This window comes from Astatotilapia calliptera, chromosome 1, assembly GCF_964374335.1.
Source record: "Astatotilapia calliptera chromosome 1, fAstCal68.1, whole genome shotgun sequence".
NCBI classification, from domain to species: Eukaryota; Metazoa; Chordata; class Actinopteri; order Cichliformes; family Cichlidae; genus Astatotilapia; species Astatotilapia calliptera.
In genome coordinates this window covers 23,447,682-23,469,165 of record NC_137422.1, presented here as the reverse complement: position 1 = coordinate 23,469,165, position 21,484 = coordinate 23,447,682, and the positions used below count along the sequence as shown (strand labels likewise).

At 40.4% G+C, this 21,484-nt stretch overlaps 1 protein-coding gene across 6 annotated transcripts in view; it reads left to right on the top strand.

Annotated features, from left to right (window-relative positions):
* Nucleotides 1-21,484, top strand: part of tcf12 (transcription factor 12) — an 82,791-nt gene that overhangs the window by 14,496 nt on the left and 46,811 nt on the right. For all 6 annotated transcript variants that reach the window (XM_080298745.1, XM_080298739.1, XM_080298733.1 and 3 more), the window contains exon 5: nt 8,717-8,819. In XM_080298745.1, the coding sequence (XP_080154871.1) occupies nt 8,717-8,819 (103 nt within the window). The remainder of the gene's footprint in view (nt 1-8,716; nt 8,820-21,484) is intronic.

Genomic DNA, 21,484 nt, shown 5'->3' with positions numbered 1-21,484 from the left:
TTTCTCTGTGCCCTTCCCGAATGAACATCTACAGGCTATGGTAACATAGGCAGCTTGATTTGAATTATAAGACTGAGACGCTTGAGATATCTTTGCTCCAGGTGCATATAAATGAGTGATTCTGACATTACAAGGCACACCATCAGCCAGCAGACAGCTGTTTGCACCTCCATAAGGCGTGCATGTCAACACTCACACACAGCTGCGTACGTACCTTACAGATTTGATTTATATACCCTATAGAATATTATATCCCGCATATGCTGGTTTAGGAAAGAAGTGGCTTTTCTTGTAAAGCTCAATAGACTATAGTAATCTGTCCAGACAGTTTCAGGTTTTTCAATGAATAATGTATTTTGAGATTTTTTTTTAATACAGTTCACATAGTTTTGATGTCTGCTCGCAAACATTGTTGACCATCTGAAAGGTGACCTAATTAGATTCAAAGAAAAGCTGCATATTTAAAAAAAAAAGTTTTTTTGTTATTATTATTTACCGCAAGAAAAATACTCATGAAATAACTAAATAAAAGGAAAGAACTGAATTAAAAACGAATAACAAAAAATTTCACAAAACCAAAGCCTAAAGAAAATAATAAATACATCATCAGTTAGGGCTGCACGTTTAATCGTTAGAAAATCGCGATCTCGATTCATACTTATGTGCGATCTCATTTCCAAATGACAACGATTTAAAAAAAAAAAAAAAAAGACGACGACGATTGTACCGCATTTTGATCCGGGACGTAATCTGCATGAAAACAAGCGCTCACTCTTCCTGCTCAACAAATGACAAGGGCGGAGCCTTATACCACGTGATACAGAATCTGTGCCGTGTGATGCTAAAATTAGCAGGGAAAAAACAACGGAGAGCACGTCAGGGATGACGAGAAAGTGACAGGAGAAAATCTGTCCCGGTCAACCACCCAAACACCAATAACGGGAACCTTATGCAGCGCTTCCCTATACCCGTCGAACTCCCGCAGGCACAAAGAAATTACGGAGGCTATCACTTATCACCTGACCAAAGATATGGCTCCCATCAACACTGTGCAAAACGAGGGATTTAGGGAAATGATCAACACTAACTAATGATTAAATGCAGAGTGCTATATAAAGAAATGGTGAGTAAAGAGAGGTGTCTGTTGCTGTCTTTCATTGATTTTGGTACATCAAGACACGACAAGACTGATCTGTGAGTGATTGCGTGCAGTCCAAGTCAGACCATGACTTTTTGGAGACACTTTGCTACGTATTGTGCAATCACTTTGTGATCAAAAGTGGTCACCCTGAGGTTAAGGGTGTTGCATGTGCAGTAAGCATTCAGTGCGGTCACAGGGCAGCCAACTGATTTTTCCTGTCACAAGGAGGTTGCTGTAGGTTTTTACTGTTGAATGACTGAACCATATCATGGTCATCTCAGGCACCAAAGGCTGCTATTGAAACTTAATGTTAACAAGGTGCAGCACAATGTTGGCTTAAAGAGTGTTGAACTAAAAAAGCTTGTTTCAGACAGTGAATGAACTAAACAGGTGCAGCAAAGAAAAATTATAAGGTAAAATAGGGAATATTTTAAACTTGAAATCATGGAAAGCTACTGTAGTAGAATGAAAGAATAAAAATATAGGGGCACACATGAGCATAACGGTCCACTTTGAGGCATAACTGCACTAAATATTAATATCACAGCAAAATCTCCTCATGTCATGATATATGTGCTTGTTGCACGGCATAGCTACGAGAACACTGCTTTAATTTACATTTTAAACAGCAGCCCTGACGTCACTACAGGAGTCTCAGTAATGGTGGGCTGTTAGTAGGTAAACCATAACACTGTTCTTGGCCAGGCAGGCAAAGGAAACCACAGCAACCAAAGTCTGAACACAGCATGGCTGAAGTAATAACCCCAGCACTACTAAATAAATGACTGTGTGTGGCAGTACTGAACTCACTGAAGAAGCCATAGTGTTCATGTGCTTTGTAATCGATAACAGCTAAATAATGATTGATTAGCATAGTGTTTTGCTTAAATTTACCTAAATGAAAGCTTTAAAATAATGAGGCACCTGCAGTGGAAATGGATATGATGTATGATGCAAATTTGTAGACAGGCTAAATATTAACATTGTTATTTTCATAAATGGAACATTTAATTTGTTTGTTTCAGATCCATTTTTCCATTTAGAACTAATCTGTCTTACGTTTCCTGTAACCAATTTTCTAGCCTTGTTTTTTAACTTAATATAAATTTGCACACAAGAGACAGACAAAGTGAATAATCTTGGCTAATTTAACCTAATTGTAATCATTAATTATAAGCATTAGTAAGGGAGTATTGTTGTGATGATGGGAATTACTAACTTGTCAATGTCTTTTCTTGAACCTGAGCACTCAGGACAGACCATAACCAAAACAGGCCGATATTAAAATCAGGTGGTGCCAGTAAAAGTTAGAGTAACTCGGATTTCTGTGATTGCCAACTTTGCATTTACAAACCATCTAGTGAAAGATATTGTGTAAAGACTGAGATTTCTGGATAATATAATTCAAATACATCTGTTTACTGAGTTCCATTTGCTGAATCACCTATCCCAGCAAGAGCCTGATATTTGCATAGGCAATTTATAGAAGCTGTTCCACTAAGATAAACTTTTAAAAATCTATTTGCAATTAAACCATCATTTATATGTTTCTGCATCTTTACAGAAGATGAGATTTTTAAATTGAGCTGCAGAAATCTTGCTGTTTTCCCCTTTTTCCTGAATTTTTTTAGGCAGAGACAGAACAGTAGAACAGACTCTTGGATTGTTCTTATCTCAGGCGAAACTTTGGAGATTTGATTCAGTGTAATTTATAGAACTTATTAAATTAGTATCAAATAACTAAATTAAAAACAAGACTTACTTTCTAAGATTTCCCAGTTTTTCTCTGTTCATTGTATCTGTCCAAGGCTCGTGGAAAAAAATCTGAGTGCTTCATCTTTCAGTGTGTTACAAAGGGAATTCAGTGTTGTCCCTGAGCTTGTTTGAGCTGCTGCTACGAGTGTGTGACCAGTCGACTGTGAACAGTCCCGAGCCCTGGCGTGCTGACCTTGGCTCCCAGCCATTCGATGTATCCTGGGCAGCTGTGGCTGTAGGCTGGCGGTCTGACAGGCAGGGCTGTGCCCACCGCCACTACACAACAACCCCCACTTCCCTAGTGCCCTGCCCCAACTTGATACTCGACCCCACACGCATCCATCATGACCATATCATTACTTCCCAAGCTGCCACATGCAGCCACATGTTCACCTGGGATGCAACACAGAGTGTGGAAGAGATGACTCTTTAAACGCTGTGGCGAGCGACTGGGGAATGAGGCATGGGCTCCGGCCTGTACGCTGCCACAGTGATCTGACAGTTATTTAGCCACCAGTGCTAACGTGGCCCTGTGGCACAATGACAGCGTGTGTTAGTGTCTTGGATGGATGTAGGCCACCAGTGTTTGGGAATGATGAGGGACCTTTGATTGATGATCTAACAGTCCCAGTGTGAACACGCAGATGAATGTAGAAACATGCACTAAGCTTGGATTGACCGTTACCCTCCTACTTCTTTTTCCTGCACTGCTGACTGACCCTGATGGTCTCTTCCTGCTTTGCAATTATAAAACTGAAAGGAAGTGCTTTTCAGTTTGATATTTTGCTTAACTTTCCTGTGTAGAGTCAAATATATATAAATATATAACTCTCTCTCTACCTACCTACCTACCTACCTACCTACATACATACATACATACATGAATATTTTTAAATGTATATACATATATAAACTGTATGGAGTTGAATGCAAAGGTTTGTACAACACTGTATGTTAAAGATATCTTTTCACCTTTAAGGGTGAAAACAGGGGGATATTGCTCTAAAGTTTAGTAAAATGTTGTGTATTTTAACAACAAAAAAATTGAAATTTTACATTAAATTTTGTGTCAGGTTTGGCTTGGCTTCAGACCTTTAAATCCATCTGCTCCATGAGACTCATTCCTTAGGTGGTTGGACATAAAACTGCAAGTTTTCAGTGGAAAAGTAAGCAACAAATTCCCAGTCAGCATCATGGGCAGGATTAACACTACTGTCAGTCATAGAATGTATATAAAATATGGATGTAGTCCTGTCATCATCCACTGGCCCCTCCTGGAGTTGTTTATGGGTGCACCTTGCATTCATATAACTTACAAACAAAAACAAACTAGAATTTCATTCAGCAAAACTCGAGCATAAACTTCTTGCTTATGCTGTGCCTCACAGCTGGCCTTATTGTTTGTCTTTTTAATTAAATTAAAAAGACGCCAACAAGGCAGGCGTTAGTGAGAGGTCCAGCTCAGTGATTCCAAATATTGGACATCATAATGTCTTCATTAACTTCACTTCTTCATAAAATCCAAATGGATTTGTTGCAGTTGTTACGAAGGGGGGAATCTATCCTTAAAACCTTAAAACTTATTTGTTTGTATCAGGCTCTAAACGTGTTTGTTTCATAGCTGAAGTTTGGCATTTTAGCCAGAGAGTCTGTGGGGAATAGCTCGCTTTTGAAGCCAGCCTCAAATGGCCATTAGTGGAAGTACAATTTGCTACTTGTTGCCAAGCTAAGTGCTCGTGAAGTGAAATTTTAAATTGCCAGTGCTCACTTATTTTCTTCACCCATGAGGCATGGCTACTGAACTGTTTTTTTCTTTGCCACACTTTTAAAGTCCTGGCTAAACTAGTATGTTGGCATAGTGACTTAACCTCATGTTAGATTCAGGCAGATATATTGGTCTCTAGTGATCGACGAGGGAAAACCAAATCCCCTCTCCCCTGGAAACTGTTTGGAGTAGATGCAGTAAGACTGAGGATGAAAACAGTTTTAACGAGCTGACAATTTGGTCTGATATCAACTTTTGTCAGATTGTTTTCTGGCCATGAGCAGTTTTTGCCAGGCAACAAGCAGAGACTGTTGAAAGTTGGTGTGTTCCCAGCCAAGAAATAGTTCAACCTATAAGTCTCTGTGAAACCACACATTTTTTCTTCTTCTTGATATTTGCACAAATTTTAAAAAGGAAGAAAAAAGTAGAGCTTTTCATATGGTTTTATGTTTATGTTTATGATTAGAATCTATTTTTGTTGTTTAACCATTGTTTTCACTGTCTGCTGACCATAGCTCAGTATTTCATAGTTTGGTCAGCAACCTTGCAGAGAGTGGTCAGGTTGATGCTTTTTACTTGTATATGAGAAGGAATGCTTTCCGTATGTGTAAGTCTGTGTATGTGTGCTAGAGCTTCTCACGGGGCTGTTGTTGTTATTGAGTCGGTTCATGGTGTGATTAACAGTGAGCGCGGCCTGGCAGGAGCACAATAGGGAATCTCTGAGGAATCCCTCGACACAGCACAACACTCCACTGCCTTTGAAATTACTCCATCACCATCCACTCACAAGAAAAGATGGATAATAAGATTTACTTTTTTTTTTTTTTAAACTGTATGTTGAATGCAATGGGTATGAGTTGGTGAAAATAGCTCCATACAAATGCAAGCCCACTGCTGCTCGGTCCCTCTGGTGGGAGTTAATGTAGTTTGGGAAGATGTATTTTACTGGAGCACAGGAGGATTTTCACAGGACTTGGGATTAGCACTGTAACGAAGCATCTTTTATTACATGGGACCCCAAGTTTTCAAAAACCATACTGTGACCGATATTTAGACCTGAGCTCCTGAAGCTGATAACTGTCATGAAAAGGCACTGTTAAGCTGCAGGAGAAAAAAAGGCAATTTTTTTAAGCTGCAGGTACCTGGAAATGGTGGAGGATTGCATCTCTGTGTTTCTTCCTCTTCTGTTAAACAACACCATCTGCAAGCATGAAATGGTATACAGACCTTTTATGACTTGCACAAAACGACTGAATAAGACAGAATACTTTAAGAAACTGGATTTATACGTTTTGATTTTATAGAACTATAGATACATTTAAGGTAAAGAGTTGTTGGGTTTAAGATGACAGCACAGAATTCTTATACTGAGAAAGTCGGTGGCCTGTTTGTGGAATTTGGAGACCTGTTTTAACCATGTAAAGCCTGAACTAAGAAATAATTGCCAACCCCCCCCCAACAACAACACTGGAGTATTTATTGAAACTTGAATCAAATAAAAAGACAAGAGAGGAAATATGAAGTTCCATGTATGAATTTTCATTTGTATAATTTTTGCTATATCTGACATTTATGTGCAATTTATTGCTTAAAAATTTATTGTGCAAATTCTTATGTTTTCTTATTTTTAGGCGAGGGGAAAAAAAAGTATGTATCATATATGACACACTTGGTGTTAGAGGGTTAAAGAGTTTGGTTTTGAATTCCGTTTGCATGATATATTTTATTGTACAGGGTGGGCCATTTATATGAATACACCATAATAACATGGGAATGGTTGGTGATATCAAAGTCCTGTTTGTGGCACATTAGTATATGTGAGGGGGCAAACTCCTCAAGATGGGTGGTGACCATGGTGGCCATTGGATACAACTTTTGTTTTTTCAATAGAAAGAGGGCCATGTGACACATCAAACTTATTGGTAATGTCACAAGAAAAACAGTAGTGTGCTTGGTTTCAACGTAACTTTATTCTTTCATGAGTTATTTACAAGTTTCTGACCACTTATAAAATGTGTTCAATGTGCTGCCCATTGTGTTGGATTGTCAATGCAACCCTCTTCTCCCACTCTTCACACACTGATAGCAACACTGCAGGAGAAATGCTAGCACAGGCATCCACTATCCGTAGTTTCAGGTGCTGCACATCTCGTATCTTCACACCATAGACAATTGCCTTCAGATGACCCCAAAGATAAAAGTCTAAGGGGGTCAGATCGGGAGACCTTGGGGGCCATTCAACTGGCCCACGATGACCAATCCACTTTCCAGGAAACTGTTCATCTAGCTCGGACCTGGCACCCATAATGTGGTAGTGCACCATCTAGCTGGAAAAACTCAGGGAACGTGCAGCTTCAGTGCGCAAAGAGGGAAACTCATCATCATGTAGCAATTTCAAATATCCAGTGGCCTTGAGGTTTCCATTGATGAAGAATGGACCCACTATCGTTGTAACCCATATACCACACCAAACCATCACTTTTGTTGTTCCAGCAGTCTTGGAGGGATCCATCCAATGTGGGTTAGTGTCAGACCAATAGCTGTGGTTTTGTTTGTTAACTTCACCATTCACATAAAAGTTTGCCTCATCACTGAAGAAAATCTTCTGCGTGAACTGAGGGTCCTGTTCAAATTTTTTGCCCATTCTGCAAATTCTGTGCGCCAATCTGGGTCATCCTCGTTGAGATGCTGCAGTAGCTGGAGTTTGTAAGGGTGCCATTTGTGAGTAGCTAATATCCGCCGAAGGGATGTTCGACTAATGCCACTCTCCAGTGACATGCGGCGAGTGCTACGCTGTGGGCTCTTGCTGAATGAAGCTAGGACAGCCACTGATGTTTCTTCATTAGTGACAGTTTTCTTGTGTCCACATTTTGGCAAATCCAACACTGAACCAGTTTCATGAAACTTAGCAAGCAGTTTGCTAACTGTAGCATGGGAGATGGGTAGTCTCGTAGGGTGTTTTGCATTGAAATCTGCTGCAATGACCCGGTTACTGCGTTCACCAGATATCAACACACTTTCGATCCGCTTCTCACGTGTTAACCTCTTCGACATGTCAATGGCTGTGAACAAAGAGAAACTTGTAAATAACTCATGAAAGAATAAAGGTATGTTGAAACCAAGCACACCATTGTTTTTCTTGTGACATTACCAATAAGTTTGATGTGTTACATGGCCCTCTTCCTATTGAAAAAACAAAAGTTGTATCCAAGATGGCCGACTTCTAAATGGCCACCATGGTCACCACCCATCTTGAGGAGTTTGCCCCCTCACATATACTAATGTGCCACAAACAGGACTTTAATATCACCAACCATTCCCATGTTATTATGGTGTATCCATATAAATGGCCCACCCTGTACATAAAATAATGGTAAAACATGATAAAATCTCTTGGGTTAATATAACAGCCTGATGGCCCAGGACCAGTAAGGCCTCAGTCTTACAGGGACCTTTTGGTTGTCACTGGTTGCTAGTGGAAAAATGTGTGCCAGACTTGTCGTTAAGTGAGACTGGTCGTAAAGAAGTACGCGATGCTGGACCAAAGGCCTTGTTGTGATTGCTTTGGTCAGTAGCATTTGAATGGTGCATGTAGTTTACATGGAGGATGCCAACTATTTGTTGAGAGGTAATACAGTTTTTACTTCAGAAGTTCTACTTTTCCAATTTACTTGATACTTTTTACAGTTTCACTACCACTTAGCTAGTAGTTTTCTGCTAGCTACTAAAACATCCTCTTCTTGACCGATTTCGTGTAACCTTCCTTACTATGGTAATTTCCAGTAGATCACAAAATGCAATGCACATAGCAGCTTGTTATGAGAGGTTACTAAAACATCTATAGAGTTCTTGTATTTTTTATGGCAGATACTGGGGGTTTAAATATGAACCAGTGTTATTAATGTGAACCATCTTTCTCTTCAAATTTTTGGGCTTCTCTTGCAGATTTTATTGGCATCAATTGTGTTCTCGCCTTGCTAATTAGGAGTACGCTATAGCACACAATTATCAAAGTTGCCTACTAATGTGCTTAATATTCTGATCTCTTCCCTCAGGGCTTCGCAGACAGCCCTCATTACAGCGATCATTTGAGTGACAGTCGATTAGTGTCCCATGAAGGATTGTCCCCAACACCTTTTATGAACTCAAACATAATGGGTAAGTAAGTGACTCCTTTCAACTCACCCTCATATGCCCTTTGGTGGTGGAAAGACATCCTAAAAAAAACTGATTGAGATTAAGGCACATCATTTACTGGAGGCAGCAGGACTGAAAGGCTTGCAGGCTACAGGACAATTTTCTTCTCGCCCCTCATGTCTTTATTTCCTCTCTTTAATCCCCCTCCCCTTTCCACATCTCCCTCTTCCTCCTCCTGAGATGACCCTCCCCCAGGCTAGGAGTCACACCATCAGTATAGGTTTCCGTCATAAGAAGCTGTGTCCTAGACATCAAAACCGCCCTCAGCAGCTTCCAGCAGCAGCACAGTTATGTATTGTTTGGGTGTAGGGTTAAACAGACTGTTGTATCAAAGACCCCACTGTGAAACAGAAACAAGCTTTTAAACTGAAAGTAGATCATACAGTTGTGTTCATTTGGGATTGTTGCTGTGTTTGCCTTTGGATTTTTCAGGTGCTGCGTTTCCTTTAGCTCAATCTGGTTTGCTCATACAAAAGATATATATTTATTTATTTGCATTTGTTTGGCTTTCATTTTACTAGTTAGTTAGATTTCTGGACCTTTACTGTAGTGTTTCTTGGCTTTTATTCTCCAAGTTTTTTTTTGTGACTTACTCTGCATTCCTATTATTAGCATCAATTTAATCACAAGCAGGTGGACGCACTTTCCCCAAACACATCGTACTTTGAGTTTTAATACTCTGTCATCACTTTTTAAAAGACATAGTGTTACTGGCTTACAATATGCTCTGCTATTGTAGCGGTTAAAAGCTGTGTGCAGCTCTTTGGCCTGGCATCGTTGTGATGTGTAACCACTCGACAGTTTTATGGCTAACTACAGCTTAGCCCATTATGTAATGGCCCTGGAGACTGGTTTCCAAGCACAGCGGTTAGGGCGCTACTGAATGAAACAAATTATTATCTTTCCTGCAATTGATCACATGACTGCTTCCCCACCCATTGCCACTGTGTGTGTGTAATTGTGCTCACCAGCTTCAGAATATGGATGTGATGTGTCGCAATGATATGTCAGAGTTGGGCAACATGATTGTAAACTTGGAATTGCCTGCGCTTATCTCAGGATGGGAATTCAGGATGACTGTGGTCTTATTAAATTGTTTTTCCAGAAGTAATATCTGCGCAGATTTATAGTTTTCAGCACCCTCATTAAGCCATGTCTGAAAGGTTATTCCTCATTAATGCACAGGATAGAACAACTATGTAGTAGTGAAATATATGGTTGGGGCTGTAAATATTTGTGCAGTGACATCATTTTCATGAAGTTAGGCTTTTTACGCCACTATAATACATTGGAGATTAAATGGTTGAGATGCAGTTAAAATGGAGACTTGAGGGGGATTGAAGAAAAGTAAAAGTACCACAACACCAGTGAACAGACAAAATGCCTACTGTGACTTATGTGCAGGTTTATATTTAATGTATTTTTGGCTATTAGGAGTGCTGTGGAGTGTATTTGGATGAGATCTCTATTATAATGTGTGCCCTTCTTACTCATGTTCTAATCATGTGATGCAAAAAAAATAACATAGTTAAAAACCCGCAACAAACCATCTTAAAAAGGGCAGACATCATAGCATAATAATAAACATAATTTGAGAAACTGTTTTTAACTGTATGCCACAGAACAGAATGTTGGGTAATGCTAGCTAACCAAGTTTCATAAATGTCTGTTAACTGCTGGGAGTCTCTTGCTACATGCAGCAACACTACCGACAGTTGGAGAAAAAGATAACCTGTCACTTAAAGCTAAAATAACAGGTGTCATTCCTCACAGCAGACTCATTTGTGCACCAAATAGGGCTGCCACAATTAGTCGACTAGTCACGATTACGTTGACTTTCAAAATCGTCGATGACTAATTTAATAGTCGACGCGTCGTTTGAAGCTTTGTAAGATCCCAAAAGACGCAGGAATAAGTAGTAGGATTTAAGAGTGTAATAATGGACCGAAACAGAAGATGGCAGCACTGCATGTACAAGGATGCCAGCTGCCGTTAAACCCTGAAGAAGAAGAAGCAGTGTCCGGTATCGTAGCTGTGTCCGAATTCAGTAAGCGCATCCTCCTGTGAACGCATTTGTAGGCCGATTACGTTACAGCAACACGACGAAGCCTGTACAAATTCGAAGACTCCGACAAATGCGGCCGAGAAATGCGTCCTTCATTTCCCCAGATTTGAAGGATGGGTCGGGTGTATACTTCATGGCCCAACCTATCCCAGAATTCATAGCACGGCCCTGCTCAGTTTCCAACAATGGCGGCAGCTAGTTAGTTTTAATATTACTCTTATTATTCTTTCTGGGTCACAAAATAAACGTTTAACATATTTTCAGGTGAGAATGTAGTTGTGTAAACTTCAAATATCTGCTCAGTTTATCAAGACACCACGTATTTTCAAAAGCGCTCCGATGTTTTCAGAGACATCTGTTACCCACTAGCTCGATAGCTAGCCGGGGTTCAAGGCTCACTAGAGCCGTGAGAACACCGGACTCCCGGCAAATCGTTTTCAAACCCACCGCCGTCTTTCACTACTCAGGTTAAACATATATAAGTCACTTAGATAACTTAAAAATGTTATTGTTTGGCTTTTTTCAGTATTTTATTTGTTCCTGAGTAAATCAGTTTGGCTGAGATTAAAGTTATAGTTTTTATACCGCTGAATAAATGTCAAGCAGACAACTGATTATCAGAAGTGTGAGATGCTCGAGAATATACTCCAGTGTCCTGTTATATTTTAGATAGCAAGGTGCAGATGGCTGAGTTTATTAAACTCCACTGAAACAATCTGCAAATTTCATTAAAATTTAATAAACTATCATCTTGTCTTTATTTTTAGTTGGAGCATACCTTAAAAATTTAAAGCTGTAAGCTAATGATAGATAAGAGCAGATGCATGCTGGTGTTTTAAGCTGTACATTTTACGTCCAACGGATGCATGATCTGATTAGTCGACTAATCGCAAAAAAAATCGGTGACCAGTCGACTATCAAAATAATCGCTTGTGGCAGCCCTAGCACCAAATATTGTATTCTTTTATTAACAGAGCTTAGAAGTCGAATATTAATTGTTTTTTTTACTGTTTGTTTTATTTTATTTGTATTTATGTTTTGTAATGATATGTGTGTATTTTGTGTGTGTGTGTGTAAAATGTTTGTATTCATATATATTATATTTATACACTGTATTCTGTATATCAAATAAATAAAACAGTAAAGCTGAGGACAAGATTAATTGTACTGTTCTACTGATATTCATGACATGACTTTTCTTTTTTATTCCTCCTGTATAACTCCTTTATATAAACACTATTTATATAGCACCAAATCACAACAAAAGTCGCCTCAAGGCGCTTCATAGATACAGAAAAACCCAACAAACCCGAGAAACATTGGAGAAACTGGGTTGTTTTTTGCATGAGGGCTTCAGACAGGGACTCCAGTGTTGCTGAAGTTTCTTGAATCTGAGCATATGTTGTAGATCTGTAAACTTCAAGGCATTCGCAGCAGTTTCTGAGCTGTTAAATGAACTATTTTAAGCCAGGAAACATCTCGCAGAATACAGCAGATGATTTTTCCATCAAGTTTCTGAAATTCAGCGATGAGATGATGAGAAAGTGGTCAGACTATAGGCATATACACTCAGATCCTCAAGATATTATGTTGGGTTAAGATCACATTGATTAGTCTGTAATCTGAATACCAATCATTGCCAATGTGAAACGTGGAGAATAAACTTGGAAACTAATTTGGTAGAGGATCTGAAGAGGTAATTTGTCTCAAGTCAAGTCCTCTACCATTAATTTGTCATTTTGAGTTTCAGTCAGTGAAACCGTTGCTGTACCGTCAGACAAACTGTGCCCAGTGAATGGCTGCAGACATCTGAAAACGACCCAGAGCTGGTCAGCAGTAGCTGTGGTGTGTTAGGGCCCTGAGGACCGCTTCATATTTCCTGCCTCTCAGTCAGTGTATTGTTCCTAATCGGAAGCTCCCAGTCCATAACTCTTAATGACATTTCCATGTTTACATGGACTTGTTTAGTCTAGTTTATCAACACAGTAGATCTAAACCAGGCTTGTATGAGAAAAGCTGCTTGGAAATTTCCCTTGGCAAAAATACCAACTAAAATATCTTTCATGTCCTATGCCCCCATCTGCTTTCCTGTTGCCCATTAATTGGGAAGTCATACTGCTACTTGGATAAAAGCTAAAGATTTAATTTGTATTTATTTAAAGATCACTACAATTAACCGTATGCACTCATATAGTGCTTTTTAGCTCTAATAGAGCACTTTCTTTTTTACTGTAAGCAAAAGTGCACACTGCTCACATTTCTGTAAAATCCACAGCCTGTGCGAAATAAGCTGCTACTGTTTCTGACATCTGCCAACCAAACTCGGGAATAAAAGTAATTGTGTGCATCAGAAGATAAGCGAGACAGACAATGAATATACAGTGTTTGAAATTTTTATATTAGAATTTGCATGTGGTTAAGATTAAATCTAGAGAAAGTGCTTGAATGTGTAGTTTCTAGAGCATGATGATATTGGGATTCAGAAACTAAAAGTATTTTATTAACCAAATTCTCTTTTCAGTTTTGCAACATTTATACTTCCTGCATTAGGAAGAAAAAATCTGCACAAGAAAACTGCACACTGCAAATGCACAGTAGACCTCTGCACCTGTAAACTACTCCTACAAGCCACAACACATACATAACTGTTCCTGTTATTACTGTTCATTATTACTGCAGGGTTGTACAACATAATCTATCAGTGTTTTCAGTGTTTCAGAATCATGTAACTCTCAGTAATCTGTATATTTTTTTCCGTTAAGTTTCATTTCGAGAAGGCATAGGTTCCATGTTCTTAACAGGGCAGGAGAGAGGTGAGGCTGTAAGTTATTATGGGTAACATATAGATGCAGGAAGTGGTTTGTTCTGTTATTTTTATCATTCATTTTAAAACAGAAATTTAGCAAACTTTTTTTCCAAATCACAGGGTTTTTTCCCGCCTAATCGGGAATGATTGAAGTTGAAGAACGGGCATTTTGGTTTAGCGCTGGGGAGCCTCTGAGTGCCTAATGATCATGTGATGCTGCTGTCCTAAAGGGGGGGCCGGGTTCGAGTTAGGGCAGACTACGGGCTTCACTCATGCTAAAATCCTCTTACTCGCCGTCACGCCATCCACGTCGTACTGCCCGACAGGTGGCAGCCACATTGTTCATGTGTAGAGCCTCAGCCATGTGAGTCTGTGTGACTCAGCCACTCATAACATGTATTAAGTACACAGGCTACACTTGGACAGACTTAGTCAGAGCATTCATAGCACATCGTGTGATCTGATAGGAATTATTGGCAGTCACGTAGATGCATGGACTATTTACTTAATGATTAATTGCTGTGATTGGAAAACTGATTCCGTGAAAGCTCTGTTAGCATGGATTAGATTTTCGTACTTTGTTGCATAAGTAATAGTATCAGAGCTAGCAACATTTGGCAATCCTAGGATTTAAATCGATTTCTTAGTGCGACGATTAATTTCAGAATCGTCTCTGGATTGAAAACAATTCTCAGTCTGTAAACAGTAAAGAGACGCTGCATTTTAGCTTTTTGTCAGAGGAAAAGCAGCTTAGAAGAGTGTGTGAGGGAGTCTTCACCTTTATTCATTTATGTTTCTTTCATCGTGGCACTTCACTTCAGGTCTTCTGCTCGCCCTGCAGTGGATGGCCGGTTCTCATTTGCTCTTTCTAAATGTTTAGCCACATGGATTGCCAACAGTTCACAGCCCTGACAAGGAATGGTTTCGTCTAATTACCAGCAGAGATTTTTTTTTCCTTGTGATGTAAGCTCAATATGGGAAAGTCAGTAGGGGAGGCTGATTTCAAGCAATTCTGGGCAATTACCAGAGGCGATGAGCTAAAACTGAAAGAGCTGCACTCTGCCCCTTTATTTTTCTTTGTGTTTCGAGTCTGCACTGCTTAGTGTTTGCCTTTTTGCTGTTATTTACTCAATGGACTAATGCTGTTTTTCATTAAGTGTGGCAACTTTAGATAAATAGCTTTAAAGTCACAAAATTAGTAGGACAGAACTGAAGCTATTCACAGCTGTCATTTGTCAGTTTAAAAATAACGTAGGGGAAATGTATTATAGGGACTTCAAAGGAATAATAAAAATACTCCAGGCCTCCCTATTGTTCTTTTATTTATTTAATGCTTTTCAGGCTAAAATTACAAGCTATGTTAATTCACAACAGTCTTTCTCTTTCTTGTGCTTTAAGGTCTTTTTTCCATTCAGGGTGGCCTTGGCTTGGATTTAAAGGCACGGCCTGTGATTGGAGAGTGGGAAACATAAAAGAATCACAGTTGTAGTTGCAAGTTTGTCAATACGAACAAGGTCAAATAAAAATCGTCTGGATTTCTATGTGTTTATTTTGATTTTACTCTCCACACACCAACACCCACATATACTGAAGCATTCATTTCAAAACGAAGTGCCAAAGGCATGCCCGTGTTTATTGTGAGCTGGGCTTTATGTGGGATCTCGCTGTGAATCTGTGGACCGCTTTAGCATCAGTTCTCTCGGGCCATGTGTCCGAGGCGTGATATCACAACTGCTGAGTTGTAGTTTCTCCACTCACGTTTCTCTGGTGTGCTTCATGTATATTACTCATACGGCTTTAGCCCTGCATGACAATTAATCAGCTTAATACTGTCATCGACGCATGCATAAAGCCGCATGCATAAGGCCGCGTGCTCCGTCCTGCCGGTCTGCACACACGTGACTTTCACATGATGACCTGGCAGTTATTGCTCTCCTCTTTTGTTTCATCCTGCTGTAAACTTATAGGACTTCACATATTTTTGTATTTAATATTTGTAAAAATGCATAGTTGTTTGTTGTGCTTTCTATCTAACATTCACACGCTGATGGATACAACAAAGATACTTTTAGCATGCAGACTGAAGCAGCCAGGAATCTAACCATCTTCCACCTTCCAATCAGTAGATGACCTCTGCCACTTCAAAGAGAAGGGAGGTACCTGCTGTGGTAACAGTTGTGAACAAGGCAGCAGCCGAAAGTAGCTTTCTTTTAGTGTGATGGATTTAAGTGCTAGCTAACATTTTTTTTTTGAAGACTATAACTTCTAAAATGATTGTTTGACAGCTTCTTGTTGCTTTCATGGTAGCTCTTTATTTTTGTTCTATTCAGTGGAAGCTCGTTGTTAGATGCAGTTCAGTACAGGATCATCCCATGAGTACTGATACAAGTTCTACATGGTAACAATGAAGATTTCTGCCCAGGCTTCGTAAAGTTGGTAGGTCCTTCATGATAGAAATATACACTGATCCGGCATAACATTATGACCACGTGCAGAATATTGTCCCCGCTTCTGCTGCCAAAACAGCCCCAACCTGTCGAGGCACGGAGTCCACTACACCCCTACAGGCTGGCTGTGGTATCTGCACCAAGATGTTAGCCACAGATCCTTTAAGTCCTGTAAGGTTTGTGGTGGGTCCTCCATGGATCGGACTTGCTTGTCCAGCACATCCCACAGATGCTCGATTGCTGGTTCAGCACCATTTCTTCCTTGGATCACTTTTAGATAGTGACCACTGCAGTTTTGTAGAGGACCCAGTCGTTTAGTCATCATAATTTGGCCCTTGCCAAAGTCACTTAAATCCTTACGCTTGGACATATTTCATCCTTCTAGCTCATCAACTCTGAGGAGAAAATGTTGAAAATGTCCCACCTACTAACAGGTGCCATGATGAAGAGATACTTGATGTTATTCTCATCACCCGTCAGTGGTCATAATGTTGTGCCTGATCGGTGTAGATGAAAAAGACAAGCATTAAATTCCGAGATTACAAATCGCCTCCGATAGAAGCAGGATGACAGTATAAACCCACAGAGCAAGAGCTCGTAACACTATCAGAAAAAAACTTTCATTTTCAGTCAAGCACTGAAGGCTTCTATCAAAATATGAGGATATTAGAAAACTGTAACACAGAGAAAATCAGAGCTGAAGGATGAGCCTGATGATAAATATAGATAAAAAAGGAGATTTTATATGATATGACTTGATTTCAACAGCCACTTTTCCCACGTGATATTATAAACCTTTAAAGTTTTCCACTTTTCAATGTGACACAGCAGATTCAGTTCAGTTCAGTTTTATTTATATAGCGCCAAATCTTGACAGCAGTCACCTCAAGGCGCTTTATATTGAAAGGTAAGGACCCTACAATAATGAATAAATAATAATAGATCAAATATCCAGTTTACCGGTGCTCGGTTCTGTTACTCCAGATCTTAGATATTAAATTGGTGCAGTTTTGCTGTCGAAACTGTGATCTGCCCCATGATAGATGCTTGAAGTCGGTTGGGGAAAAAAAGAAGAAAAAAGATGCTGGATGAAAATAAAATTTTGGCTCTAGATTGTGACACTTCGAGTGGGTGGAATTGGTTTGCTTGCAGTTTGTAATGGAGCTTAAATGTGTTTTTCAGCCCTGGAAATTTAATGTGGATATATCCTGTGCTTAAGAAGTTAAAGATTGAAAAAATGGGTTCAAAAAGGGTTCAAATATGTTGGAAGAAAAAAGGGAAAAGCTCAAAATTTTAAAACCAACACAACATATTATTGTAGTTTGCTAACTTCAAACATTTTAGAAAATTAGCATGTCTGTGATAATTTAAAAAAAAAAGGTGATTCTGCAGGTGTCAGCTTATTTTATTTTTACATGATTGTATATGAAATGACCCTTTAGAGATTTTACATGGGAACAGCATGCTGCTGGTAAAACAGAAGTAATGTTAGCTAGTAGCAAAATTTGTGATATTGTTTCTTTGTAACCAGTCGAACTTAACATTTTGATTGTATTTTTAAAGTACAAAGAAGACACAACAGTGATTTCTTTTTTGCACTGATTAGTGTTTCGCACTGAGAAAGAATTCATCCCTTCCAGACTTTTGCCTTTTCATGTCTAATTGTTCCTCAAGGCTTTCCCTGAAGTGTCAAATCCCACTTCACACTGGCATCCCCAGTGTGTTTTTACTGGGGCAGGTGTCATGTGCTAATGCGCCGTCCCACAGGAGACCCTCCTCATACCCAGGCTGTGATTGTGGCCAGGTGCTGTTCAGGTGTGCACTCGGTTTGCAGTGCAGTTTGGGTCACAGGTGCTGCCAATGCTGCTCCCTTTTCCCTCTTCATACCCAGACTCTCTCACATACACACAGACACTGTTTACTACAAGCTTTCACAATAAGAGCAGAAAATATGGACTCAAATATTGTTTTACACGTATTGCTTTATCAAAAGTGATGTGGCATAGATAGACTGTGTGTGTGTGTGTGATGAAGCAGAGACGAGAGAAGGGAAAACGAGGGGATGTGTGTAGTACAGTTTAGTGGCTGTAGCCGGTCATTATGCAGAGCTGCAGGGTGTGCTTATCTATTACTGCGGTCAGTGGAGCATGAAAAGCTGAAGACGAGCTGAAAGGGTCCAAATCCTGTTCCTCCTTACCCGTGCCGCCCACATCTCCCCACGCATCCCAGCCCACCCCGCCTCCTCGCTTCTCTCGGCCCTACCCCGCGCCGTCCTGCCTTGCTTCCTTAGGCCCCGGCCCCCAGCATGTGACTGGTGAGGCTGACCAGCTGCAGAGGATCAGCTGTAGTCTGAGTAGGCCTCGAGGGCCGTCTCTCCATAGAGGATAGAAGAGTTGTGGTATAGCTAAGGTATGATGACATAATAAGTCTCTGAGAGACAGCTGCAGGGGTTAGAGTGCCAAAGTTATATTTATCAGCAGTGGAAAGGTGTCTTAATGTTGCTGCTTTCAGTCACTTTAGTTCATTTTTGTAATACTTAATCATGTTGAAATTGCAAGGTCGAGGCTATAAGATACTTAATTGCACACATGTGTTTGCAGATGTTTGCACAACAAAAGAGTCAAATTCTGTGTTAAAACTTTCCCATAAAAGAAGTTTTTATTAATCCAAATCCTTCCTCATTGTACTTGTTTCCTCGTATATCCCACATCGCTCTCCCCTCCCCCCGATCTCTCGTTGCTTTCGTCTCTTTCTGCCTGCAGCTGATGCCAAGAGGAATGTTGGGGGATTATTTAATACAAGCACAACACTAAAAGGGAAATGATTCATTCAGAAGAAATGATGTTAGAGGAACACTTTAAGTCTGCTGACTTTATTGCTTCACATTGCGTTGTTGATAGCAATGTTATATGTCTGTAGCTTTGATGTACAACGAGTTAAATGAGATTGTTAGGCAAACTTTTCACATGATCCTTATATGTGTTATTTAGTTTTGAAATGTTATACAACATCACCTTTGACTTTAGTACTGGTGATATTTACAGATGTTGTATTTCGATCATTCGGGCTAAGCTCCTGTTGTTGTCAGTGGAGGCCAGTTGAAATTAATATCCCCATGCTCATAATCTAACCTGTCAGCACGTGCTGCTGTACACACCTGTCGCACACTGTAGCACATTTAATAAAAAATGTTGGCCATCACAAATAAAGAACACATGAAAAAAACAAAAACAAAGAAACTATGTCTTGAGAGCTTTGGTAGGTAACTCCGGACTAACGTGTTTTCAAGCTCTAAAGATTAGAGCTTGAAAACAGTAGAGCTGTTCTTGCATTCATCACGTAAACGTCTGGACCAGTTTTGATAAAATTCCCTTTGGTAGCAGTATTTGAACCCAGGTTGGGCACAGATGGGTGACAAATTCATCCTTAGATCTTCTTTTTTGCTAACTCTACCAGCTAAACTGGAGAATGCATGAAATTGACCCCTGGTTCCCGCACATCAATTTCTTCAACACGGACAGGTCAGGTTTTGAGTGAACTTTGTAGTTTCCCTCCAATAGCCGATTGGAGGGAAACCGATTGGCCACCACCTCAGAAGTTGGGTCCTTGTCGAGACGAGGCACAGAAAGCCTGGCCGGCAGTAGCTCGTTAATTCTCTTGCCCACCCCTCCTCTAACTCCCGCCTCCATTTTTTTCCACGGTCACAACTGCTTGCCCAGGCGTCCTGCGTCCATGCTGGGAGTGCTGGCAAACAAAACACTAGATAATGTTACACTCCCGTCTTGTTGGACTGCAGTGGACTGTAATTGGATAATAAAATGCAAACATTTGTTTCGCCTTTACTCCCACTTGACAATGCCTGACATTTTCTCCTGCGCTGGCACAGCCCCGAGAGTGTGAAGTGTGGGAAGTGTAGAGCGAAGCATGGCTCTGTGAGACTTTTTTTTCTCTTTACTGCCATGAAAACGGGGGTGGGAAGGTAAAAAACAAAACAAAACAAACCAACAAAATTCCAACTTGAAAATCAACAAACCTCTTTTAAATGGTGACTACAATTTATGCCCTCGTGCAGTGCCATCCACACAGAGTACTCATCAAAAGATTTATCCCCTTCAGGCTTTTTTTTTTGGTGTTTTATTTAGTGGAGGCTTTTGTTCTGAAGACTTTTCGGGGGGTTTAGGGGTATATCTGCGTAAGGAAATATTCCCACAGTGCTTGGAGCTGGATCAGCATTCCTAACCCATGTGTGTATCCTTCCTTGTCCTTCACCTCTCTCCAGCTCTCTCTGTTGTTTTGCTGTTCAACAGTTGTTTGGCATCTAAGACCAAACATAATCTTGTACTTTGATGCAACACACTGACTTGATTCTAATAGCCGGCTGGGGGACATTTCTTCAGCTTGTTAAATGTGCTCTTGTTTCCCCAGACAGCGCTCTGTCTCATCCTCACAGAGATGATGGCGCTGAGCTCACACGTGAATGCGAGATGCAGGGGAGCATGTTAGTGTCCCCACTACAGCAGCATCCATTACAGTGTTGGTGTTCACATGGTGGGAGACGTTATTAGGGAGCTCATTGCCTTTCTCCTCTGAGAGAATGGATGTGTGATTATGAAGTCATCAGCTATGAACCAGTGAGGCTGCGGAGAAGCACCCCTCCTCATGGGTCCTCAGGGTGCCATTGATTGGTGACCATGTGTTTGTGCCTGATAGACTGTGAAATGGTGTGTTGCTGCACGGCTGTGTCACACCTGCGTCCCACCAAGGTGATTGATTGGTTTGGTCATGTGGAATGTTCCCATCTGGTCCGCAGTAATGCATTTTTTTCCTCATTTGTGAATAACAAGCACTGGCAGGAGAATAGTTGGGCTTGGAAAAAGGCAAAGGCCAAGCGAAAACATTTTCCCCTGTCCACCTCCACACCCCCCCCCCCCCCCCCCCTTTTTTTCCCTTTTACCGAGTTAGAAGAAATTCAAATAGACCGAGCCACGGCACCTGATTATCCTGGGAGAGGGGATAAATACAATCAGGAAATCCCCATCTCTCCTCTCATACAGAGAGATGGATTTTAGGGGGAAAATAAACTGGTTAGCTGGAGCGAAGGGCAGAAGCTAGCTGCTCCTGATTTTCAAAGTCATACTTAAGGGGTAAAAAAAAAAAGCGCAATAAAACGAGGAATATCTTTGATCTCGCTGATTTAGACACCTTCTCTTGATTAGTAACCCCTTCTGGATTTTTTGCCTCATCTAAAAGCAGTATAGTTTTTTCTCCCCCCCTGAGCCAAGTGTGTTATTTTGTTCCTCCTTCTTGC